Raw genomic sequence first — 27,122 nt, 5'->3', positions numbered from 1 at the left:
CTGATGTGTATTAACACACTTAGAATGACAATGAACCTGTCAGTGGCAAAAACAATCACTTTTAGCAAAAACATAACTAAATACTGTAGGGTTTTATAAACTCTGAGGTTGTGAGGCCCTCCAGTGTGTGATGTAGGTAACAACACCCTGAACTGGACACTCATACTTTACACAAAGTACTGTACTTCAAATATGTACATATTAAATCTGTTTAACTTTATGTTCTTTTAATAATAGTAGTAATTATGCCCCCCCCCCAAAAAAACAGAGAAGAAACAGACGACACTGGGGACAGTCCTGGGATTTTAACGTTTTATAAGTGTTGAATTAAACAGATTGAATTTTAATAAATTCTTAAACAGTAATGTTACAGTGCATTTTTATTAGACAGCTTTTTCAAAGCTCGTTGTTTTTCATGGAATGCAAAAAAATGTTTTTTTTCAGAATCACTGAGGGATGTTACACATGATGACAAAAAATCTTTTTCATTTTAAACATAGTATCACTAAAAATCTGGATCAGCATTAACATAAAAAAAATAAAAGTACATTCAATAAGCAGTAACAAAAAGTAAATGAGTCGGTTAAATACAAGAGAGAGGAACAAGCAGAATCAAAGATACTTCATGTAAAATGCTGCCAATTCTTACACATCTTTTAAAGTACACATTTTTGACAGTGCATTTATTTTAGACTTTCATCAAATATGAAAAAAAAAAGCTCTTTAAAGAAAGTCGGCAAAGTAAGGCAAAAAATCATTTCAGTATAAACCGAGAGTCAGGATCAGCATAAACAACATTAAAAAATACCCAAACTCCACAATTTCATATTCACTATCGACAACTAAATAACTCGGTTAAATACAACAGAGCCCAACAAAACATTATTCAAGGGTTACTGAATGGAAATAAGTCATATCGATATCAAACACGTCTGATGCTGCAAATTCTTACATATCATATAAGACAGCGTTTTCTTCATTATTGTTTTTAATGGAATGTAAAAAACAACTTTCTGAACAGTCTCTAAAGTAATGACAAAATATAAAAACATAAAAAGTTGAAGAATCAACAATTCAATATTCAGTATCAAAAATCAAATGGCACATTAAATACAAGAGAGGCAAGTCGAGCATGATTTAAAAATGATTTAGAGCAAATAAGTTGTATGAATTATGGAACATGCAGGATTAAAGACACTTTGAAAATCACACATTTTTATCCAAAAGCAAATGTATTGTACAATATTTCATTTTCAACATAATTAAATTGAGTCACAACATATTTGTTCAGTTAATAAAGAACACTACAAAATTAAACAGTTTTTAATATCGGATTAAATCATTATGGAAAAAAACATTTAGATTTTCAGTGATTAAAAATCACTTGTTTCACATTTACAATGACTTGTGAGTTACAGTGCACATTTTGATATAAGACATATTTAAGACATTGTAAAAGGTTTTACTTGACAAATGTTACTTTACCAAACCATGAGATCCATTATGTAACATACAAGGCAAAATATACACAGAAAAATGTAACATAGCATCAAAAATAATTCCAGGTAACTCCATCTTTTTTCAGTTAAAGCCTATACATAGGGTTATTAAGAAGATGGATCCACAATGATTAGCCTATAGTACAGTGTGTTGGAACCAGCCACTCTCTTAGTTTAGGTAATGTCGAGTGCAAGAGGACCTTTCATTGAGAAACCAATAAAGAAGGACACTCTTGACCCCTGGGAATGCCCTCTAAGCTCACTTCCAAACACTGGAGGGATTTCCACCTTCAGAGTGGAGATGTGAGTATCTGCCAGTATGAAGTCACCCTTCACCTCACCAGTGACCCTGCAAAGGAGCTCTTCCACCTTTTTCTCTTTCCATATTTTGCCATTTTCCCAAATGGAGGCAAACTGATCCTGTCCAACCCTGACACACCTTTTGATGTCCCCCAAGAGTACCAGTCGCTCATAACCCAGCCTCTTCCCCAGGAAGAAATGGATGACTGGCCTCTTTCCATTCATCACTTCCTTCATCACTGAGTGATAAGCGGTCCTCATCAGTGAGATGTACTTCCCCAGACCCATACATTCTGAAGCGGACTGGAACTGTTGTGGCCACAACAGCACAACTGCAATGAAGTACAGTGGCAAATTATCACCTAATGGGATTTGCTCACGTAGAATTTGGCAAAGGAGAGGAATTAGTGTCTGGTATGGCTGGATGTGTTTGGATTCGAGTTTGACACGACTCAACACAACATTGACGTAGATGCTGTTGATTCTCTCCTTCACAGTCGGGCTATGGTTAGGTAAACAAACAAAACCATAAAGTTTGGCGATATACTCCACTGATTCAGGTGCGGTGTCATTTGAGAGACTGTTCAGAATCCCAGAATAGGTATCAGCTTTGTGCATCTCCAGGAACTGTCGTGCCTGGAGTAGTTTCAGCAGGATCGGCATGTTCTTTTTCTTCAAAAGAGCCGCAGAATCTGTCTTGCAGAACAGCTTTGCATACTGTTTGAAACATCTGAACAGCTCATTTAGGATTCGCTGTTCACGACTGTCTTTCATTCCGAATCTGGTGCCCAAGTTCACATAAAAATTCTCAAGAAGGTCAAAGTTTAACTTCATCCTGTATTTGAGGTTGCAAAGTACATCCTCAAATTCTTTGAGAATGAAGTAGTAGCGTCTGTGTTTGTTCTGCCGTTGGTCATGTCTCTCTACATCCTGAAGCTTTACCTCTCCACAGAGAAGCCCACTCATTATATCATGGCGGACATTGTCAGCAGAAAATATTGGGGTCTTTTCCAGAACTTCAATGACAAGTACTCCAACCTGAATTTCTCCCAGGCAGCCTGATACATTAAAAGGACTGTTGTCTCTTTTTACTTGTAATCGCTGAATTGACTCCTTTTTTGCAAGGTTCTGTGCTGCCTTGAATGCTTCTATTGCTGACTGAGCCATTTTGATTAATGTCTCCAATTTTTCTGGAGTAATAGGCTCTTCCTTGTAGTTTGCAATGGCATTCTTCAGCTCATGCTTGATCACTTGTGCTGATGTGTCGGCAATATATGAGTTGTCTTTGGCAAGCTCTCTTGCTCCCTGTGCCCATTTTTTTGCCTCTAAGAAATCCTTCTTTTTTAGGTAATAGTACCTGGCAAGTAACTGAGAGACAATGGCATCTTTCTCAAATTTTTTTGATGCATTTTGTAGCACCATCTCTTCCTGTCCTGCGGTTTCGCTTGCAATGTCTTGAATAAGTGGAGAGAACTGAGACTCCTCCTCCACAGAATGGTATCTCTTCACCAAAATGTGGTGAACGTCTTGCAGGAGTTTGTCTTTGCCTTGTGTGCTCTCAAAAAGCTTGTTTGTGGTCAGCAGAAGGTCGGTTATATCAGCTTTGCTAACATTGTGTGTTGTTGTAAGTTCCTGCAGACAGTGCCAAGCAATACTTGAGTGGATCATTTTGACAGCTTCGAATACCACCTTATCCTCAACTGAGCACCTGGCAATTAAAGGGGAAAATTTCCCAAATCCTTCTTCGACCTTGACAGTACCGCAAATTGGTTTTGGTTGAAGACAAAGAAATTCCTCACAGAGAGAGATGGAGAGAGAGGCACCCTTGCAGTAAACATGCAGCAAAACTAAAACAGCGAGGAGTTGTGCATGTTTCTGATTTATGTTGAAGCTCTTCAGAGTGTTGCGGGCCACACCTTGAACATACTCGGACTTAAAGTTCTTCTTCATGATCATGAATCCATAAAATGTTTCGGCATTCTTGTGTGTTTTCTCTATTTCTACAAGTTTTTCCTCAAAGAGTCTCTGCTCCTTATCAGAGAGATTATTGCCGATGAACACTGTGTCTCCAGTTGGTTCAGTTGGTTCAGAGGACTCTGACCTCATGCAGTTCAGGAGAATTACCTGTGCGGTCTTGGACCGAATGTCTTTCTTCGCACATTCTTTTTCAATGAGCTGCCGCAAGTCAAATACTTTTTCCTTATCATCAAAGTCATCAATCATCAGCAAAACAGGCACCCGTGGTAACTGCTCCTCATCGCCATACATTAAAAGTTTGACCACTTGATCAGCTACTTCAGCAAAGTCAGCCTTGCCATCTCTGAGGACGGCACAACGGAATTTGTCCCGTAAAGCCCATAAAGTATGCATGGCCAAAGTTGTCCCGCCACATCCGGGTACATGCATGAGGTTGAACAGCACGCAGGCTTTTCTGAGGGTGCACAAATCTGGTAAGACTGTGTTCATGATGAAGTCAAACTTGTCGCGTTTGATAAATGGTGTGGATCCAGCTTCTTCTGAGAAAAAGAAATTCCACCATGATACTTTTCCCCCTTTGTAGAAGTTCTCCTCTTTGATAAGTTTGTCCTGGTTTCCTCCTTCACACTGGTTCACGCACAAGACCTCCAAGGTGTTCAGGCTACGCTCCACTTTCTTCTCAAGAAGCACTTTGCTTCCCCCACCACAGGGTAGGAAACGACTTGATTTACGGTTTTTGGACAGGAGACTAAGGACAGTGCCATTGACCTCAGCAAAACTAAGCTCATATATGCATCTACCAGAGATGTTGATTCCGCACCGAGCCTCAATTAAGTCTCTCCAGGAGGTAAATGCTTTTTCATTTTCACATAAACAAAGGATTTGCGCGGTGCCTTTGAGCTCTTGGCAGAATGTACTGAAAGTCTCGACAAGGGGGTCCATCTTCTCACTCACTGTCGACAAAAGCAAGAAAACGACAAGGAATCTCTGGTTTGGAAGCACGTCTTTCCGACACAAGAAAGAAATCACATCTCGGACGGACGCTCCCTTTTTCATCAACCACTGGTCTATGTCTGAGGGATCCTCATTTTCAATACCTCCATTGCAGAATACCCAGCTGGTGTTACGAGTTAATTTCAACTTGTTAGCAATGTCCTCAACTCCTTCTGTGATTTTATACCTTACTGGTAAGTGAACATTTACAGTACTTTTCTGTTCAAAGTTCCGCTGTAATCCACATTTAGCTGATTCTGGATCAAAGTCTAAAACAGCCGTTGGGTTAAGTTCCACAAGAAATCCTAGAGATTCAAACTGGGTTGAATGTGATTTGTTAGTTACTATCACATACTGTTCAAAGTGTGACTTATCTAAGGAGAGGGATCCACCGGTTATCATATGACTTAATTTAGAGCCCTGGGTACTGCTCTTTATCACATTAAGGTGCTTCTCTTCTGCTTGTTTTCTGAGTTGGGATAGTTGCGCCATCTTGTGGACAAACTGGTTGTACTCTTCCATAGGTTTGGCGAAAGTCGTTGTTGCAAGAAGATCCCTGCTGCTGCCACCATCTCGGACAAAGAATCGCTTCGATTGCGTTTCAGTTTTGGCTGTTTCTTTACCCTTTTTCTTCATTTTTTTTATGTCCATGTAAGTGTGGTAGATGTTTTCTTCACAGATCGTGGATTCAGGAACAATGTCCACTTCTATCACACATTTGTCAGATGATGTCATATTCTTATTGAGAACCCCAACAAATCGGGGAGGTCTGATACAAGTTTGAGCAGCCCGTTTGTGTTTAAACTCAAAATACCCTTCAATGGCAGTTTTAAGTTCATTAGCATAAGCCTCTTTGTCCTCAACAACCACTCCCAACACTTGCCCATGGATGAAGTCTGGCTTGTCCCCTATGCCAAAATGTATGGTGCCATTTGTGCGGCTATTCATACAGGCAGAACCAAAGCGAATAACCTCAGCTGTGAACTTGCTCATTTTAGTTTCATCTGTTGTATTGATAAAGGCTTTATACTCATGGCAGGGTTCAATTAAGTCTGAGGCACCAGACTCTGTAATATCAAGAATGCTGTTCTCCATGTATCTGTATGTATCATGGTACCGACAAAATGGATAAGGCTTGCATGGCCTTTCAGGCTGGTTTGTAGAGCAAGTTGGGTACTCTTTCATTAATTTCACCACCTCATCTCTGGCATGAATGATAAGTTTTGCTGGTCCAAAATTCACACCCATTGTCTTTAAGTCTGTTGTATCTAACAGCAAAAGACTGTGTCCATTAATGTTCTCCTTAAACAGTATTTCTGCAACACTGTTATCCACACCATCCAACTTGAGAGCCCATTCTCTCACTTGCTGTTCACTCCAATCCTTGATGTCAGGTGACCCATCCTCGTCCTGACTCTAAATGAAACAAGGTGCTATTATTTTCCACATTTACAATTAAAATGACTGCATACTCGACATGGACAATGACTTTAAGTGTTTTAACATGTAGGAAGTAAAGACATTTGACAAAGTTGTGTTAGTCAGTTAACTCAAAGATACAATCTCGAACTTTTTCATGTAAATAAATGTCTGTTAAGTCATTATCTATCGCCGAATGAGGTAACACAATGGTGATTGAGCCTATGGCTGATGAAAGCCTTTGCATCTGCAGTATTACAGACTGGGTGACAGTGGCGACATTCGCGGAAAAAATCACAAGCGGCGCCCAGTTAGTGACGCATTTTCCATCACCCAGCAGTGGTTGGTCTGCCAGAGAGGGTAGGCGGAGCTAAGTGGCTGCACTTCCGGTTTCTATAAGCATTGCGAGGGAACACTAATCTACTATGGCTGAACAAACAAAGAAAAGATGGATGACTACAGATACAACTTCAACAATAAGGAAAATTAAGAGTTAGAACCATGACAAAGAGAGCCAGCCGTAGACGTCTGGTTAAATTGAGAAGTATGCTCCCATAATACCGATTACTGCCAGTGAGTGGTGCTCAAGAGGCCAAAAAATGAAATATTCGAGATTGTACCTTTAATCTTTAAGTGCATGAATTCAATGTGAAACCTCCTTCACTGTAGTTGCAGGTTTATTGGATTATCGTAAAGGACTTTAAATTATTCAACTGTTATTTACCTTAATTTCGCCTTGGTCCGCCATGTCAGCACTGGCTCCTTCTTCACAAACGTAGATCACTAATACTACAAAAATAATTTAAGTAGCAATTAACGTTAGAGGACTAATTACTATACTGCTTGCACACAACACAAAAAGGGATAGATTAAAGCCTTACCTTCATTTTTCCTGATCATTCATGTTAACTGGCACACTTCTTATACATCTTGACCCCTAATGCTGCAAGAGAAAATGTTAATATTAAAATATTGATGTATAACCATTGTCTGTAATGTTTGATGTGCCTGACAATTGTGAAGGCTCTATTTAATAGAGGAAGTTTCAAAAGCCTGAGGGCAGATGCTGGGGGAGTGATGGGGATTGCAAAACCTGGCAGGAACCAACATGGCAAAGGAGTGGAGTTCACTTTGTTTTCAGGTAAGGCCTGGTATGGAGCTATTTGCCACACCCATGTGCAAGACCCATCAAACTTGAATCTTTAATCTAGTCTAGGACTGTAAAAAATGTGATTCATTTGATTAAAGGAAAAATAAATAATAGTTGCATTTCAAGAGGGTCTAACACAGTTCGTGCTGGGCCCTAATAAAACTGATGAAAACAAACCCTAAACAGGTATTAGATTACCAATCGAAATGTAAAATGATAATGATGAAGGGAGTGGTTGGGTAGGGTAGGTTTTCTACGATTAATATCAGCACTCATGTATAAGATTAACAAACTGAATTTACTAGCCTACATTTAAGTGCCGGTGAATGCATCAGTTAGACTACAAAAATGAATAACTGAATGCTTAACAGCAACATTGTTTCCCACACTGCAAAATGTTCAAGTCCCTGTCAAACTGTTTTCTCTATAAAATCTGTCTAATGCCGTATTGTGCGGTTGGTTCCTCTAACAGAGACTTCTGTTTTCAACAGTGTGCTTTCACTGTAGTTAAATTAAAACCAGGAAGAAGCTGGATTTTTTTTCAACTGTTACTAAATATACAGTACCTAGGCACTAGCAAACATAGCTATCAAGATATAATTGTTTGTAATCAAAGCAATGTCAAAGTGGAAAGCAAGAAGGTAAATTCTCAATAGATTTTAAACACAAAAAACAAATCCCAAACTTGCACGTCAGGGACAGGAAGTAATGATAGACTGGGTTAACACCATATCACTGACGTCTTGTGTTAAATAATTTAGATTGTGCCATACTGACTCGAATACTTCTGTCAATGCTCGTATAAAAAGCACTTACCCCCCTCAAAGCGTATCTAGACTCCGCTGTTGCGTCTTGGAGCATGGGCGATGCGACAGACGTTTCGAGAAAAGCAAATAAGAGACATCTTTGGTGTGTTTGCAGAGAGGAGAGAGGACAACGATGGAGACCAACACGGAAATCAGCCAGTCCTGATGTGGGCGGTCACTTAGGAAGAAACGAAACTTAGCGGTACTTGGCGTGTATGAGTCTGTGTGTTACCGAAGATACCAGTATGGAGGGGCCATGGCGAGATTTTTTTTAAAGGTAGGCTATACTTTTGCGTCACCATGCAATTCATACATCGCAATAATGTTCTTCTTCTCTTCTGGATTTTGATGCTTGTCTATTCGTGGAGTTACGGTACGGGTGTTCGAAAGGCCAAAAAGGACAAAGTACCCCTTTTTAAACCCCGACGTTATATTGCACCTTATGTGACATTCTATATAATAAAACTAACGATACAAATTCCATGTGTACTGTACAGTTGGAAAGTCAGCTCAAGTGAGATCATAACTCATAATTTCCTCATATTTGAAAATTAATTTAAAAAGATTCTCAATAGGTTACATGAAGCTTTGAATGGATTCTTGTTTAGGATGACCCTGACTATATCCATGACATATTTCATGTGTTTTTACTGTACTGTTTATTAGAATATTAAAGGGAAAGTCAGCTCATATTACATCATAACTCACATACCTCACATTTGAAAAATTAATTTAAAAAGATGTGAGGGAATTATGAGTAATGATGTGAATTGAGCACATACCTAATTTCATACTGTAAAATGTTGCTGCTATCATACCAGGTCACTTTATCCCATAACTGTCACCCTCACTCACAGTTATATAGACCACTTATTTTGTTTATTTGTATTTACTACTTAGCAAGTAGTTTTTGTGTTGCTGCAACAACTGAATTTCCCCTCTGTGTATCAATAAAGGATTATCTTACCTTATCTTATCTTAATAATGTAGTGAACATCAGTAAATATCGGTGTAGAGATTAGGAACCTTTTTGACAGAAGACATGTCCAATATATTTTTTATCGTTCACACCATTTACACTGAGAGATGTCAGAATTATGGAATTTACATCATTTGGTGCAGCTTGCAGAAATACATAATATTCCTGTGGATTTCTGCACAAGTAGGCAAACTGACATCACATCATTAAAATCAAGGTAAGTTCAAAGTGCAAAGACAGACATATTTAACAAAACGGGACCCTTAAGCAGCACTGCAGCACTGTATCAGAAAAAATGCACATGAAATATGAAATGAAATAAAAAGATGAAAACATTTTCCCAGTTTGTATTAATATTGGCACTACTACAATTAAATTGATAACAAGTCACTGACTGTAGACTCAAAAATCTTACTCTTAGTTCAGTATAACCCAGTCATGTCAGTTTACCTAAATCATCAAACTGAAACTGTATAAACATCTGCAAAACGCAACATTATAAGAGCATGAGTATGATGTATAATATGATATACAGTATGTGTTATCAGTAATAATATAATAATGATAATACGACTATATGTATACAATAATATGATATGATATAATATACTATATAATAATAAAAGTAGCAGTTATAATACTGATTATAATATAGTGCAGGAGGCTATAATATGGAGATAAACAGTAACAGTAGATACACAAACAAACGTATGATGCCACGGAGATTCAGGTCTGCTGTGGTTTGGTCTGTCACCTGCATCCATGCTGCTTTCTTCTGGAGAGACGTCGGGATCTATGAATCCGTTTGAGTTTACTTTCATTTATTACATAACCAAACCTATCAAGCAGTCTTACTATATCAGTATACTTAATGCCTAGTTCAAAGTAAAGATCAATCAATGGGAGCAGCTGGGTGGAAATAAATATATTGCTCAGAAGGAGAGGGAGAAGAAGACGAACATTATGGCGAGGGAACACAAAAGTGTTGCGAGGGAACACGGAAGTCTTGCTAGGGAACACAAAAGTGTTGCGAGGGAACACAGAAGTCTTGCTAGGGAACACAGAAGTGTTGCAAGGGAACACAGAAGTGTTGCGAGGGAACACAAAAGTGTTGCGAGGGAACACAGAAGTCTTGCTAGGGAACACAGAAGTGTTGCGAGGGAACACAAAAGTGTTGCGAGGGAAAACAGAAGTGTTGCGAGGGAACACAAAAGTGTTGCGAGGGAAAACAGAAGTGTTGCGAGGGAATACAGAAGTATTGTGAGGGAATGCAAAAGTATCCCTCAAAAAAATTTAATTTTCTCTTTATACAGTCTATGGTCATGAACCCTCGGGGGCTCCGTAGAGTCCAATATTGCCACTGTGATAAAAACAATGACAAACGTTCTTAAAATAATGACTATCTCAAAGTGATGAGTAAGCATATGATTATTTTGAGATTATGTAATGTATGTATATCTGTGTGATCATTTAGTCATTTTTGAGATCATTTAGTTGCTATTTGGAAGTTGGAAGAAGGTAAGTAATTATTAAAAAAAAAAGATTATTTCAGGTAATTAAGTATTAATTTCTGGGCGACGTAATTATTAATTTCATAAAGTTTCTCAGCAATTTGACAAAGTTTCTCATGTTTTAAGATACTAAGAGATTGGTTTGAGATAAGTCATTCTTTTGAAAACATTTCTCCTCGTTTTGAGATACAAACATTCATTTGAGATGCTTGGTCATTCTTCTGAAAAATGTTTCTCTTTATTTTGAGATTATAAAACATCAAAGGGAATTACAAGATCTTTTTTAAATCACATTAGCAGAAATTGGCTTCCATAAGTGTGACCCCCGACCACGTTTGGCTGGGAGTGATAATGACTCACCTGTAACTTTTCCAGGTGTGTCTTCGATACTCGAGGTTATTGGTGCCAGGTAGAAGGTAAAACAATAAGAGGAGAAAGATCTACTTTGCATTTTGTGAATAAAGTTGAATTGTTGCCATAAATATTGAAAATTACAGATATCAGCAAATGCAAGCACATGCTCAGTTTCATGAGGGAAGGTTAGTTTTTGGATTTGGAGCCTCTCTCTTGTTCTCTGATCGTACCTTGAATATGATTTAAAGAACCTGGGACGAAGTGTCAGAGATGCCTGTTGAACTGTATACGAGTTTGTCTCTGAAGATTTACATAAAACAAATGATGACTTTACGACTTGCAGGGACTGCAGACGATAAAAAACCTTTATGACTTTATAACACTTTACATGATCCCTGCACATGCTCCTCATGTGCATTGCCCCCTCTTTTAACACATAAATATGTATTTGAAGTTTGACTCTGTGTCTCAGCAGACCTTTTCATACACCTAAATTAACTTTCTGGACCCAAAGAAAACAGTGAAAAATACTTTATTTATATTTTAAATAAACTTATGATAGAGCCATGGTGGTCAAATCATCCTCCAAAGTCTCATCACAGCATTTCATATGTGGGACAAGCATGACATGGACATTGCTTTACATTAAAATAACATAATACAGTTTTGTTCATTTGGTTTTTCTAATTGTCTGCATGATGATTTGCGACATTTATTTAGCTCTCTTATCATAAGCCATTCACAAGTATTCACAGGTATCTAATAAGTGTAGGCAAATATGAAGGAGTAACACTATGTTTACCACTAATTCCAAGGCATTTCAAACATTAATCAGTAACAAAAAATGCAAATATAAAAAAACAGGAAAATTAAAGACAACATGAACAAAACCACAGAATCAGAAAAGCCAGCAGCCGGCCGTGAGCCTGCCTGTAACGCACTCGCCAATGAACCAGATCGAAGTATGTCCAGTAAAGTGCTTATTTTTACAACTGACAGGCTCAGATTGTCCTTACAGGAATGATCCCTCAGAGAAGAAGGGCTTTTAAACTTTTTAAACCAGAAACAGCTCATACATCACACTCCTTAAGCAACCAGACTCCATTGGTAAAATAAGTGATTTAAGTTGCTGGTCTACCACTGCTTTGATCTGTTAGTTTTTGGTGTTATTGTGAGTTACACAAATATTGTGTTGTATTCAAACTAACCATTAATAACCCAAAAGTTACACAATAACACAAAGTAACAGATGGAGGCAGCAGTATACCAGCAACTTCTGTTCTGCAAGATAAAAGAACTGTTTTTGTCAATGGAGTCTGGTGGCATTGAAGATGAGCGGTATAACGGCTGTTTAGTCGTAGGAAAAACAACTTACTATTTAAAAAAAGGTCTATCTCTGTAGGGAACCATTCAGTAGTGTTGGGAGTATCAAACTGAGCCTCTCAGTGGCACAAACAAGAACTTTTAATGGACACACTTTGATCAGCTTCATTTACCCTCAGGGATTACGTCTCAGCCTGTTTCCAAAATGTAAGAAAACAGGTCTCAGGTTTAGAAATGCTGAAATTCCCCTTTACACCATTTGACTTTACTAGAAATCTTGGTAGGTCACATATTGTAGGCAAGAATGACTTAAATATAGTCTGTACAATTCCATTGATGAAACATTGAACCTGCAGAACCTGCAACGTTGAACCTGCAGAGCACCTGTTGGTTATTTCAGCACAACATGGTAGCCATCTGTGTTTTCATCTAGAAACCAAAAAAGCAAAAGGTCAGTAAAAACAGACACGATAAATGCTGAATGATTAAGAGGAGGAGAACAAAAGTGATCACCTCTTATAGTGCTCAGGACGAAGCTTGTTTCCTCCTTGAAGTTCTGCACCATCTGAAATGAACAGATGGATCAATGTTAACGGTGATTATTTCCAATTCCAAAGGGCTGCACTTCATAGTAAAAAACATCACCACCGTTTTCATGTTAGTAAGAACTGCGTTTGGTCTGATGTGGCTGCTGGTGATTTCTCTTACAGGTTTTTAAGAGACAGTCAGATGGATGTAACTCCAGTCTTATATAGGACAGAGTATTAACCTCTTGTGTGACGTATACATCCAGGTAAGCAGCACTCCTACAACCCACATGAATGGCAGTTGTTGAGACAGCCATGAAAATATAGTATCGTACACAGATTTGTGTACATAAACAAACATTTGTGTAGCAGTCATTTCAAACTTATGTATTTCCATAGAAAGTCTATTTCGGACGTGCAACAAGAAAGACTTTTCATGTCAGTCAGCACGACTAAATTTCATAGTGGTAGCACAAAATGTCCCTGCAGCCTTCAGGGAACTTTCACACAATCACTGAATCCAAAAGTTAACTTTGTGAATTATTTTAGCCCAAAATACGTTCTCTGAACTTTGCCACGTTATTTTGGTGCCTTAACCTAACAAAGATGTTTGCAGTTTGGTTTGTTTAGGCACCAAAACTAGTTCTGAAGGTTTAGAAAAAGATCATAGTTTTCAAGAAATGCTTAAAGACCGGCTCCACTCATGTTTTAAGACATATAAAATGAAATAATAAATTAAAAACATGTTTAATAACCTTGAAAAAATCCTCCCAAGGCATCTCCTCCTTCTCCCTCATTAAAAATTCCTGAATCTGCATAGGCCCCGCCCACAATGCACATTTCCAACCGCCTCGCAAAAACAAAACACGTCTCTGCCGTCGCTCAGTTGCAACTTGTTGAAACTTAGCAGCTTGAAATGTAGTAGTTAGTAGTAGTAACGTTAACATTAGTAGTCAGTAGTGAGTTTGCAAAAATTACGATGACGGTTGCAGCTGGCTCGCGTATCGCTTACATGGTTGCCATAGGTTACACATAATGATATGCATAGCGTCACCCTGTCCATTAACGGGATTGGCTCCTTAGGTTTGTGACGTCTCAAACCTGCCAATCTGAAAACGTGACGTTCAGCCTGTCCTTGGTACACTGCAGTTTAAAAGCAGACAGGCCCAGCCATGGAGATGGCTGCTGATGTTGTCCCTGATATGTCTTGTAGCACATGAAGAACACCACATGGAGATGTTTACAAGGTTACACACTTGAGTTTACCTGTAAGGGGACACAAGTGACGTGACCTAACCTGAAAACAAGACTCATACAGGACTGAAATACTGGTCTCCAAGGTGCAAGTCCTGTGTTTGTTGGACCCCTTCATTGGTCCTGACCACCATCCCAGCAGACATTCTGGCTCTATACATCACCTAACTTCATTAAGGCTTTGCTGGTGCAGTCACGAAACTTACTTCCTATTGCAGTTCATTGCAACATAAGGCATTTATAATCATTTGTAAACAGTTCAAAGGTCATATAAAGAGTCAGTGACTGATAGAGGAGATGTAAAGTTACCTCGTCAGAGACTAAGACGTGGATCCCGGTGGGTTTTTGTCTGTAGATGTGTGTAATTTGCTGTGGAGTGATGCTGTACAGCATGGCGATCTTCTCCGACAGGTCCAGCAGTGTGAGCTCCTCCAGGTACAGAGCGTGGTAGACTGCAGGGAACGCAACAGAGACAGAGGGGACGCATGGATCAGCTTCATGTGCAATTCCATAACTACATTAGAGTAGAGTCATACTTTAAAAAAGTGAGTTTTATTGGTTTTGCTGCCAAAACAAATTAAATATTTTCTTATATGTTGACTAATGTGTAATTAATGTCTGGAAAGCACTTCTTCTTAGTATTAATATTCCAGATATCCCAAAATACATGATTAAATGTGTGGAAATAAATTCAGGTACATCTGTACGAGCTAATACATTCCAGTTAAACTACTGAGATCTATTTTTATTACGGTGAAATGTTCAGGTTTAGTTTACAGAGGTGCTTTTTAAATGATTAATGATTGAATATGTTTTAACTGATTGATCTCAATGATAAATGTGTCATTTAAATTATACATTAGTAACGTTAAGGCTGCATAAGGATAGATCTCATGGATGACACTAATAAACATTTGTGATGAGAACAAGAAGAGGATGTACATGCTACGCACACAAAGGCCCGAAATACTGACAAACAGGACGCACTAATGGAAAGATGTCAGAGTGAGGGAGCTGCACATGGACGTGCACCCCGAGCAGTTGGGGGGATTCAGTGCCAAGGAAAGGAACTGACACCTCTCCAGCTACCAGCCCTAATTCTGTGCTTGGTCTGTATCGGGACTTGTAACAGCCACCCTCCTGTCCCAAGCCAAGTCCCGACAGACTGTGCTACTGTCTACCCCAAAATAGTATGCACAAATAGTAACAACTATATGGTTACATACAGTATGTGCACTTACTGTCTCCACTGCCTGGCTTGATGGGAGGCTGATTCCTGGCCTGCTGCTGACTCACGTAGATGGTAAGACGGGGCTGTATACACCTGAGAGATGTGGGCAGAGCACAAGGTCCAACATGAAGCAGCAACATGACAACATGACATGACGGTTCTTCCTTTCCCCTGTTGTAAACACTGCATATCACTTAATGCAGGTGTGTTAGGACTGTCCTGACCGAGTTCTGTTAAACATATACTGTTTACATTGAAATAATTTGAAAGAAGTAGTTACTACAACCCATGAAGGCTTATATATATTCATAGGTCATTTAGACTGTATAAATATACTCTATATATATGAAAGTGAGGGGAACGGAGACACGATCATTTAAGGGTTGCATGAAGGGAAATTAACTTCCAGAACCACCTCAAACTACTTCAGGGCCCACTTCTGATGTGACTGAGAATAAAGAAATGTCTCACCTTCCTTTCATGGTGTTAAAGAGGCGAATCCCGTCTGCAGGGCCGCAAATCTGGATCAAATCCTCCTTGCTCATCCTCAACAGATCTGCACCTGCAGCGACAGCAGAAAATGTATTCTCTTTCCTCCGTCTTTTTGCTTTGATTGTGTCACTCAGCTGTGTGCCTGCACTCTCTGACTGTATAATAGCTTGTGTTCCCCCCACCCCGTTACCTGAGAAGCAGGAGAAGAGCCTTGAGAAAGGTGAGAACCTGTGATGGAGCAGCCACTGCTGAGTGTCCTGCAGCGAGGACGATGGCAGAAGGTGCTACATGGCAAAAAGAAGAAGAGTCCTTGAAATGAGTAAAGCAGCACAGCATCCACTGTCTCCAAATAATGGCCTAAAAGGAATAAGAGAGCAACATTAACACTTTCACGCTGCTCTGCCCTCTGTTACTTACATCAGAGCAGCCGGGCATGAGCAGCTCCCCCTGCTGGTTTGGAGAACAGTTGCTACAGAAACGTGCACATGGGGAGGAAAGAACAGATCAGGTGATTGGTTGGGTGTGCAACAAAACAATGGCCCAATCCCAAAACAGTCCCTGCTCACGACCACTTCACTACCAAGTGTCACTCCACATGAAGTTACACTCACAGCTGTGGAGGGCACTTCTAATGAGGGGGGAGGGCATATATGGATAGCCTGAATATGGGACGCCCTCCCCACTCTACCGGAAAAGGGAAGCAGCCGTCACCATGGCAACGGACAGGCGGCCTGTTTGCACGGCTTTTATGCTGTTCTTTGCGAGAGGTGAGGATAGCTGTCCCTGTAAACACACGACATCTAAAGCCACGAGAATGAGATATTTGGTAAATATGACCTATGTGAGTCAAATCAAGTGACCTAAGAGACTAAATTATTCTCCTCTTTTTTGTTTTATCTTTTATATTTTTACTTTCCAACAACACACATTCTGTCAGGATGTGAAGTCAGCGTGAGGAAAACAAAGGTGCGAGTGCTGGATCTAAAATGTTTGACAAAGTAGAAAGACGGAACTTTTACATGTATACGTTGTTTCCTCCGTTCTCCTCTTGCACGCGTACTTCCTGCTAGGGCGGTCGTAAGCCTGCACCTGTGCAGAGTCGCTATTTAAAGGCTTAACAGTCCCTCATACTCCGCACCGAGTGGTTTGGGACGGACCTTAATATGGCGAACCTCCACGAGAACGCGCAAACAGAGGGGGAGTGGATAGGGTGAGGGGATAGGGGCTGATTTGGGATTGGGCCAAAGTGTCTTTAACTGTGTTTATAGAGCACAGGTTGAGTCCATTCTCCTGCACAGTCTTACAAGTGAGCACCCATCGAGGGAGCTGTTGCTTCTGTTGGGGTGGTTAAGGAGGAATTCTGGTATTTGTAAACCAGGGCTCTCTGGTTTCACATTATGGGTTCTAAATTACCACCAGACTCCACTGAAAAAATTAAATTTTACCTCACAGAACACGAGAGTTGCTTCTCATTGTCATTCGACACTCAAATTTGTAGGGCCCAGGTTCTCCTTTAAAACAGACCTTTGGGAAAACTTTCACCTACAGTCAAACTCCAGCTCCACGGTACAATTCAAAACTAAATGGATTAGGTTGCTGCATCTAAAAATGGTAACACTTGGCGTGAAGGCTGACTCACCCATCAGTGAAGCTACAGGAAGTGGGGGAGCTGTGGTAAACTGGAGATGGAGTGTTGCTGCTGCTGTGGCTGGCGAGGTTTAGGGCATCTGGCCATGGGGAACACTTGAGAGAGAGAAACAGAAAGATGTTTCCTGACTATTAAAAACAAACAACGAAACAATTAAAAAATATTACATTGAAGCCTTTTTAGCTCTTTCCTTTTCCCCCCCACCGTTTACAGAACAAAATTCAAGTAAAGGCGAGGTCTGGCCGTCCACCTCAAGGTGCAGTCCTAACAGCTTGAGCACTTGGTGTGGAAGTACGTACGTCTACGGGCTATTCTCTTTTTTCAGTGCAGTACAGTGCATGTGCCAACCTGTCCCTTCCTTTTCGTGTCAAATATCCGCTGGCTTTTGTGACTTGCAGTGTATGTTTGATTTTAATCCTGATGAATGACAAACCGGATTAACACAACAACAGGAACTGCTGTGTCACTTGACATTCAAAGACACGCAAGTTAAAAGAGTCTCAATCATTGACAGAAAGGAAGACTCAAAACAAGCAAAGCAACATATTAACACACAGTGATGTAGAACTGGCTTAACTTGTACTGTGGGCACAACTAGGCGAGAAAAAACTCTCATAGGGGATAGCTCATAAAAATAAAGAACAATGAGAGTTCAACACTTGAGAGAAAATGAAAGCAAACAAACGCTCCTCTCAGATCTGATCAGTGTGCCTCACCTCTTTCAGCACGCTGGTTTCATGGGACAGTTGGTACTTTTCTCTGTCTTGAGGGGTCTTCTTATCCACCTTTTCCCTGTCTGTCTTCAGTTTACGATCAGCTCCTTTAGGCTTCCAAAAGAGAAAGAGTCATTAGAAGTTAACCTGTCATAGATAAATAAAGATATACTTGTACATTAATGTTCTGAAAGTGGGCAGGCAGCATGAAACAATGTCGGAAAGTTTCTTACCTTGAAGACTTTGACCTGACAGCTGGAGGAGTGGACGTGTTCCATGTATTCCCCGTGCTCGTTGGTGGTGAAAGTGTCCACCTGGATACGAAAGGGGACTCCTTTCTCGCCACCGTGCTTCCTGGGGGTGAACTCGGTGCTGATGCAATTGACCTGAGAAGACAATGCAAGAGAGGGTTTGTCTCGTGTCAATTTGTCATATATGTTTACCTCTCAAGAAAGGTGACCAGAGTCTGTCTGTACCTGGATGAAAACAGAACCGCTCTTCACAGGATCCCAGAGGAACTCGATGGTGTTGAGGTGCAGAGGGTGGGAACGCGGCTCCATTATACCCACTGACAGCGGGATGTCTGCAAATAATCAGTCAGTCCACATTAGCTATAAAAACATAATTGGTAGGTGCACTACTTTGGTCCAGACTAAAATATCTCAACGCTCAGATGGATTGCCATTAAATTTGGTACAAACATTCATAATGCGACCCAAACATGTGTAAGAAGTGGACGTAGCCACCGCGACATCAACCATTGGTTTGTGGACTATTGTTTTGAAGCGTCCAGTTCAGCATTTTGGTCGTCGCCATCTTGTTCTTTTGGAGCCAGAAGTTGGCTCTCCTAAAAGTGCTTTGGGACGGGGGAGGGGCTCACGGCAGCACCTGCTGTTGGTTGAGGACAGTAATTGCAGAACGATACGTGGGTTCACGTCAGAGTCTCCAAAACACCAGAAAAAGTTGCTTGATTTGTCGCTAGTCGCTTTTGACAGAAAAAGTCGCCTGGACGATTTGGAAAGTCGCCAGATTTAGCGAGAAAGTTGCCAAGTTGGCAACACTGTCCTCTACTCTGCCAATCCAGAACAGATATTTGTCAATAGAGCTGTCAATCATGAGGTCAGCCCCCTTTTTATAGCATCAAATAACTAATTAAAAGTACACTTGTCAGAAAAATGAACACTTTGACATAAATCAGCATGATAAGAATTAACTATAATGACAGAAACCATGTTTGAGAAAATTTGACGTGTATTTTATAGTTGACTCATGTCCCATCTGTTAACATGGAGGAGGCGGGCTTTATGAGCTATACTGCAGCCAGTCAGCAGGGGGCGATAGAGAGGGTTTGGCTTCACTTTTAGGGAGCTGTCACGTCATCCATCTTTTTATACAGTCTGTGGTGGATACTGATTGCTACATCTCTATCCTTAGTGACAACTCACAGGTAGTCACAACCTAAAGCATACTCTGCTTTATTGTCTGTTTTACTCTAAATGGAACCATAAATTACAAAATGAACATCATGCTGTGTTGAAGAAGACTTGAAAGTAGAGATTGAGAACATAAACTATTAGAAACATGTTTACTGACGTAATCAACTGAGGAGAAAACACTTTGATTATGTAGATTTTTTGCAGGTTTGTGGGACTTCTGCTTCCTTTTTTAAACTAGACGCTGTGTCCACTTCTTATATTAAGTCTACGAATTTAACTGGAAATGTAAGGAGGCAATTAAATTGGCCTAAAGCAACATTATGGAAGTATTTTTATAGATTTGGCACCGCTACAGTTTCATTAGTGCAATTCACTCTCTTGCCAACAGCCAGCCTGAGATTTACTCTTGTTCTGCCTCTTGCTTGGTCACTCTCTTATTTCTTCTCTTCTAAGTTTCAGATGTCAACATCATCTTTGGTCTATTTGTCTCTGACTCAATGTTTGTACTGAAAATACTGAATTGAGACTGGATAAGGGGAAGTTTACAAAGGTTTTCCATGCAATAATGTGTTACGCACGTCTCCTGTGACCCAAGTTTCATTGTGCAAAAACAGCCAGTCAGTGCCGCAATATAAGAGGCACTATTTTCCTTATTACATGTCACTATATCAAAGTTTTTTTGAAGCTGTTATTTTAAGGATAAAACTAGCAAACGTTTGCCTTAATTGTGGTTCATATTTAGAACGGCATTAGCCTTCTACTTTAGTTTGTGCTGCAATGGCAGCGTGTGCAGATACATTTCTTGCTCAAGGACCTTTTTCTGTTACGTCTTCATATTTTTAACTTAATATCATCAACACTTTGGATATCAGTGATATTTGATCTTTGTCATATCAGTGATCTTCAGTGATTCAGGTCATCTCACCTATATCTAAGATTCGGTCCCCGGGCCTGTTCCACCTCCATCCCTCCATCTGCTGGTGCTCCATATACTGCAGGCGACGGTCATGAAACACCACGCGCACAATGCTCTGTGAACAGGCAGGATCAGGAGTTTAGGCAACAGCGCAGCTCAGTTTGAGCGGGGCAGCTCGCACACAGCCGAACAGCTGGACTGTTGGGCAAAGTGCGAAAAAGGCTCCCCTCTTTAATCCATCAAAACATACAGAGGTACATTCATCAGACAAAGGAAATTCAGAGTGAATTTCATCTCCATCCATTATGCATAAGTCATACTGCACATACCCATGAGGGAAAATGAGCAGCAGCACCAACAGTGACTTCTAAAGTCACAGCTCCCACACTCCAGGAGTTTTGGTGCCATCTAATGGGACCTTTAGGACTCTACAAAGTCTCATTCAGTGATACTAAAGTATGGAATTAGGTGGTGGGACAAAGAAATCACTCACTCACTTTGCCGGACCTCATAGAATTTACTTATATTTCCAGCAAGGTCACAAGTTTCAGGTAATATTCAATCCATGTGTGAGCCCTGAACAAAGGCCGTCCACAGAGTAATTTACTGCATCTATCGTAGAGCCAGTAGCTGTCGTTGCTACCTTATTGACCCACCCTTGTGTTAGCTAGTATTCCTCTTGTCACCATATCAAACAAAAGTTAAATATGCAGCTCAAAGATCAGCATTTCATTAAAGGGACAGTCTACCTTTACACGTGAAGTTCAGTTTACCAGTCGTGACTTTGGAGAAGATTTCATAAAGAAGGTGTCAAGTATTTTTAAACCTGGGCCCTATTTTTTATTTTTTTTTTTTACATATATAGTGGTCTAAATGACCATAAGCTTTGGAATTGCTCGAGCAGATTGCTGCAGCCAGCAGTCACCACACAGGCTGTTATGGCTTGCTCTCCTCAACCAGACTCCATTGACAAAATTAGTCATTTAAGCTTTCAGCACGGAAGTTGCTGGTCTACAGCTGCCTCAAACTGTGTTCGTTTGTGTTAATGTGTGACTTTGGTGACAGAAAAGGTCCGTCTCTTCTCTATAATGATGTCAGACACTTGATGGGGTGCATTTGCCTGAAAGGTAGCAGCCCTTACAGCCTGTTTTGGGGCTGCCGGTTGAAGTAATCTACTCGGGCAATTCAGAAAACTTTTGTATCTGTTAGTTATTTAAACGAAATATTTCAGAAGTAGCTCCCAGTTTAAAAAACACCAGAATTAAACTTTAAGTTGCGAGTTAAATTACACAGTTTGGGCGACCCATTGTCGGGGCTTTGGTCAGGATATCTTTGCCTCTTTTTCTTTATTTCCTTTCCTTTCTAACTGTCTCTCATGCCTCCCCTGATGCTTTGCAATATTAACTTTTAAATGAATATTAAAATGGAGGACCCCTTTAAAGCCAACCTTTATAAATCCTGCCAGGGCATGAAATAAATCATCCAGTTAGATTAACAGCCTGTGAAAACATGTACCATTGGCATATTTATGGAGGGAGGCTCACGCATGACTGAGCAGTGAGCTAAAAAAGAAGCCCTGCATCCAGCACGTCATGTGTTTGCATAGATGCCACCTGTCCCATTCTTGTGTTTCTAGGATGCTACTGCTAACATTAGCGTCTCAGTGATGGCGATGGCAGCCTGACAACGGAGACATGGCGAGTGGATGCACTCACACAGAGATTAAATAACTTTGCAATGTGTGGAGTAACTTTTGACTACAATGGGCTGCTAAAGGGTCGTATTCACAAAGCAAAGGGATATAGAAATGTGTGTGTTTGTGGTGAAAATGTGAAGGTGAGATAAGTTGTGTGTTTGCTAAGCATTTATGTGAAATCTAGGAAACAGGAGAGGAAAGTTTGGGTGATAGTACCAAGCTCTCCCAGGTCGACTCCCCACCCCTGAAGTGGAAGGGAGGGTTGAGGGACCTGTGACGAACCAGCAGAGTGGAAACATAAAAACTGATAAGAGAAGAAAGAAGTAGAGGTCACATGAAAGAGACAAACACAATACCTTACACCTACCTTTACATATTTGCTGCTTATATCTGTATACTCCACTAGTTTTCTGTTTAGCATACGGATTTCGTAGGACTGACCTACATTTTAAAACATTAAAAAAAAACCTGATTAAAATTGTAAAATGGGAAATCAGTCAATCACAAAAGAAGGGGCAGTGGAGATAGAAATTAGATCAAATTATAGCCAGCCAGAGGAAACATGTCTCCATCCTGATCAGATACATGACGTTTAAAATCACAATGAATGTCATTAAAACAGCCGTGAGGGGCACTTTAAGACGTCCTATGGAAGATGACGAGGGACAAATGTGAAAAATGTATGTTCAGAATTCTGACTTTTAATTTATGCTTTACATAGAAATGTGTTTTATTTCTTCTGCAAATAGAGTCAGAGTTTCAGAATCCTCACTTTAACGAAATCGCAGAATTCTGATTTTATTTGCACGAACAAAAAGATAAAAATGTTGACTAAAAGAAAGTCAGAATTCAGAAATGAAGAAAAATCTACGACGGCGTATTAGGGCCATTGTAAAAAGAAAATAGAAAAAGAAAACTTTCCTAAAATTCAGAGATTAAAGTCGTAAATTTGCCAGAAAAAAATGGCGTATTTATGAGATTACAAAGTCATACATTTGCGAAAAACAAAACCTTGTAAAATAGTGTTTATCAGAAGTAGTTTTATATATTTTTTGTCTGTAATGCAGGTTTGTTTCCTTTCAGTATCCGTCATGAGGTTGTAGGGTAACTTTCACGTGTGATAATAACCCCTGGGGCAAACGGGGAGCACAGTCGCTCAGTCTTTCTCCTCTATGAAGTCTGCTTCTTGTGTGCAGAGAAAACAGACTAAATATGCTCCGAGCTGTGTGAGCAGCAGAGCCAACAGGGCAGAGAAGAGACACAGGTGAAAGGAGAGGCAGGGGTCTGTGAACCCCAACCTACTTTTTGGGGGGGTCACAGCTCTAAAAGGTTCCTAAAAACACTATTTTACTAGTTTTTGTTCCTTGCAAATGTATGACTTTATAATCTTATAAATTTGGCATTTATTTTTTTTCAAAAATAACCACAAATTTGCTATTTTTTTTGACAAATTTCCGACTTTAATCTCGGAATTTTCACGTTTTTTTCCCAGAATATTTCTCTTCTTCTCCGGCTCCATCCTTTCTTTCTTTTTTTCCGCAATGGCCCTTATTCGCGTCGTAGACTTCTGAGTTTATTTGCAGAAGACAATAATGAAGATTCTTAGTAAAAAGTTTAAACTCAGAATTGTGATCTCAATTTTTTTTTTATTTGCAGAACAAGAAAAAACAATAAATGTAAATGAGAAAATAAATAAAAGACTGAAGTCAGAATTCACCTTCATTTGTAGAAGAAAAAAATAATATTCAAAGAAGTTTCCGACTTTAAAGTCAGTAAAAAAAAGTCTGAGAATAAATTCAGATTAAATTACTGCCAGAATGTTGCATTTATTTGCAGAAGTAAAAAAATCTAATTAAACCAAGAATCAGAATTCTGAGTTTAAACTCAAATACATTTTTCACATGTGGCCCTGAAGCTCTTCCGTGACCCTCAGTGCTTTATCATCAAAGTAATAGATGTAAGCTGTGTTTACATGGCAGTGTCATTGTAGCCCAAATGTAGCATTTTATTGCAAGCTTACTTTAATTCCCTTTTTACTCCAACAAAATTACTGCAGAGCAGATAAGCAGGGCAAACTTGTAGATAAATAAAGGTGAACAAAGCACAGATAAAACATGTCAGTGTGTTCAACAAGAGAGACAGAAACATCAGAAAGATGTCAAAGACAGAAAGAACAACTTTTAAAGGAGAAAGGAGGTGAATGAGATCAGAAAATATAAGACACATTGACGTGTAGGAGCTCATGTTGCACACATGCATAGTGATAAATACTTCATTTTATCACTATAACTCCTTTCAAGTCCCACTGATATAACTGATCATAAATTAATATTTTGAAACACTTTTTTAGCGACATTATCATCTATACAGTAAAGTCGGGGCAGCCTTGTCTATACTGTATAAGACTGTGTAGCAGTTGTCTTATTATCGAGGCCTACGGAGGCAAAAAATGGCCACAATAGTAACATTAAAAAAATAAAAAAAATCAACCCCTACTGGAGTTTTTGGTCTCAGTTTAAAACTAATCCCTTTATATGACCTACAAAAGCGCACGAGATCATAAGAGAGAAATTATATTTCAATAGTTATAGTATGTATATGTATATATAAAATATAATATTTATATGTTATCTATGAAGTACATCGCAAGACATGACCAGGGAATTTAAATATCTTTAAGTTTATTAATGAAATTATTATTACTATAGACTACACATATAGATGCATTTTGTTGTGTTCAAATAAAAAAAAGAAGTCGCCTCTTTCTTTTCATCGGCTTTCAAAACAAACGAGCACCAGGCAGATCTTTGAAACACCACTTTTCTCCACAGGGGGCGCCAAAGTCAACAAAAAATAGAACTTTTTAAGATACTTATATATATACATATATATATATATATATATCTATATCTTTCAGAATAAATTTGTGATAAGAAATTATGAAATTTTGAAATTAGTATTGTGAAACTTCACAATAATATACACTGTCCCTTGTAGAGAAAAATGTGAATTTTGTGGCCTTTCTTTGCATCCGTAGATTCAGACAACTGAAATTTGAGATTCTGATCAACACAACACAAGAGAGGTAAGAGCGGAATCTCTGCAGTCTGTTTAAATCGGGTTCACTGATAATTCTGTTGTCGAATTGAACAGTTTTTAGCAGTTAAACTTTCTTGTGGATTACTCATCATAACTTTGCAAACAAGTCTATCCCAGCTGCTTCATGCTTTGACACACTGGGGGTGCAGAGGTGCAGAGCCCCATCGCTGACATGATCTTATTCACCACAGTGTAGCCTTGTCCAGAGATTAAATGCATGTTTAATCCTGCATTAGCGCTGATCTAACCCTGAGGCTGCTTGGATTACATGTGACAAAATGAGCTCCAGTCCATTTAGTCAAAGTGGACATTCACATTCAGATAGCTACCTTGGTTGAGATAAGTGAGACTCTCCTCCTGCTGCTTCACAGCCGGTGAGGTGGCTGCACACAGAATGTACTGGAACGGGCTCCTCTTGGCTCCATTTTCAGCCATAAGCTTTGCTTCTTCGTTTTTCAGGAAAGGAGCCAAGGCCTCCCTGCAAGAGTCCAGAGAGACAGACCTGGGGCTGAGTATGGAGGACAATGAAGGTGATTGTTCTTTTATCTAATCATTTAATCATATGAACAAAGGTGCAAAAGGTTGAGGTTACAAAACACAGTGTCACTGTTTAGCTCACTTCATTTCATCTTGAGAAAAAAGTCTGTTTGTTGTCTAAATGTGGAGTTTGAATGCCTAAAGCCATGGAGATGCATTTTTAAATCTCAAGCTTACACGGCAGTTTCATGTGAATTATCGAATAGTTTAATGTGCTCAGAGTTGCTGCAATTCTGCACATTTAAAACAAAAACAAAGACACTCCTACTTCTCTCCATATATTCTTGTGCAACTAAACATCACTGCTTGGCACTGACACTTTGATTTAACCCGTTGTAGATTAACTTTAACGCCTGCAATGTCTGGAGCTTCTCAGCATGACTTGTGCTTTACCTAATGTAACTAGCAGAGTGCTGGTGGTAGGACTCAGGCTGGGAATGGCAGAACAGCATATTTTCCAGTGCGATGTCTTCTTGTATCCCGGGACCACAGGGAAGAAGAGGACGTGGAGACAGACGGAGCTACGTTTGCGCCCGCTTGCTTCAGCTCAGAGAGGTTTGCAGCCAAACCTCGCTGCCTCCCTCTTATATCGCCGCTGTGATGTCACCAGGACTGTCATTAGCATACCTTGGATGACCTTTGAGAGGCGGAGCGCGCAGGCACACCTCCCACTACCAATGTCTAGCAGGGTTGATGCATTAATAGCAGCTCCTCTTGACCACTTGTTGACACTGGCAACAGTCTGGCCCTAAAGAGACTTCAAGCTCACTTAGGGTAATGATGTTTGTGGGTAAACTCTGCAAAACAAACATGAGAACAGACACAGGTTTGGGGGGACACGGAGAAGAGCGAGTAGCTGTTAAATGAATGGAGTAAAAATAGTTATCTTCTGTTTTTTGTGTTCCAAAAAAAAGAAATGGAAGAGCCTCACGAGAGCTGATATCTAAAGCTAAAGTCACCCTTACAAACAGCATTAATTATAATATAAGTAACAGAAATTGAGTTGATAGTGAATCAAGAGCACTACAGAAACAGTTAAATCCCAACATGTGTGTTTAATTTCATTTGCTAATAAGCTGATTTAGGACAACAAGGTCGAGTACAAACCGCTGCAGCTGCTGTCCCGCCTCTTCAGAGCTCCTCAAAAGGACGAGAGATATCAGGAGCGAGTCTCAGAAAGTCTGTTCAGGTTAATGTTTATACAGAGCAGCTAAGCACACCTCAGCGCTCGGATGCATGTGCTCGTAAATGGATGGACAACT

At 39.8% G+C, this 27,122-nt stretch overlaps 2 protein-coding genes across 2 annotated transcripts; both read right to left on the bottom strand.

Annotated features, from left to right (window-relative positions):
* Nucleotides 1-305: 305 nt before the first annotated feature.
* On the bottom strand, nt 306-8,263 carry LOC138592832 (sterile alpha motif domain-containing protein 9-like). The gene is made up of 4 exons (XM_069663712.1): nt 8,155-8,263; nt 7,070-7,131; nt 6,913-6,977; nt 306-6,185 (listed from the first exon to the last, which is right to left on the bottom strand). The coding sequence occupies exons 2-4, from the start codon at nt 7,086-7,088 to the stop codon at nt 1,674-1,676; spliced, it is 4,596 nt and encodes a 1,531-aa protein (XP_069519813.1). The 5' UTR covers nt 7,089-7,131; nt 8,155-8,263; the 3' UTR covers nt 306-1,673.
* Nucleotides 8,264-11,504: 3,241 nt separating this feature from the next.
* tfcp2l1 (transcription factor CP2-like 1) lies at nt 11,505-26,312 on the bottom strand. Its single transcript, XM_069663267.1, has 15 exons — nt 26,254-26,312; nt 25,653-25,801; nt 22,592-22,665; nt 20,538-20,643; nt 18,653-18,759; nt 18,410-18,562; nt 18,180-18,290; nt 17,455-17,558; nt 16,233-16,284; nt 16,006-16,099; nt 15,795-15,885; nt 15,334-15,416; nt 14,402-14,544; nt 12,825-12,876; nt 11,505-12,740 (listed from the first exon to the last, which is right to left on the bottom strand). Exons 1-15 carry the CDS (start codon nt 26,310-26,312, stop codon nt 12,703-12,705), a joined length of 1,416 nt encoding a protein of 471 aa, XP_069519368.1. The 3' UTR covers nt 11,505-12,702.
* Nucleotides 26,313-27,122: the final 810 nt, after the last annotated feature.

Source organism: Semicossyphus pulcher, unplaced genomic scaffold, assembly GCF_022749685.1.
Source record: "Semicossyphus pulcher isolate SPU_LCO1_2020_fin unplaced genomic scaffold, fSemPul1.0.p SCAF_15, whole genome shotgun sequence".
Classification (NCBI taxonomy): Eukaryota; Metazoa; Chordata; class Actinopteri; order Labriformes; family Labridae; genus Semicossyphus; species Semicossyphus pulcher.
This window is presented reverse-complemented; position numbering and strand designations above follow the sequence as displayed.

Coding starts and splice junctions, on each gene's coding strand:
- LOC138592832 (XM_069663712.1), bottom strand. Junction 6,186..6,912: donor CGGACCAAGGCGAAATTAAG/GTAAATAACAGT, acceptor TGTTTCATTTAG/AGTCAGGACGAGGATGGGTC.
- tfcp2l1 (XM_069663267.1), bottom strand. CDS start 26,312: ATGCTGTTCTGCCATTCCCAGCCTGAGTCCTACCACCAGCACTCTGCT. Junction 18,563..18,652: donor GCGGTTCTGTTTTCATCCAG/GTACAGACAGAC, acceptor TTGTCTTCTCAG/GTCAATTGCATCAGCACCGA. Junction 18,291..18,409: donor GTCAGGTCAAAGTCTTCAAG/GTAAGAAACTTT, acceptor CTCTTTTGGAAG/CCTAAAGGAGCTGATCGTAA.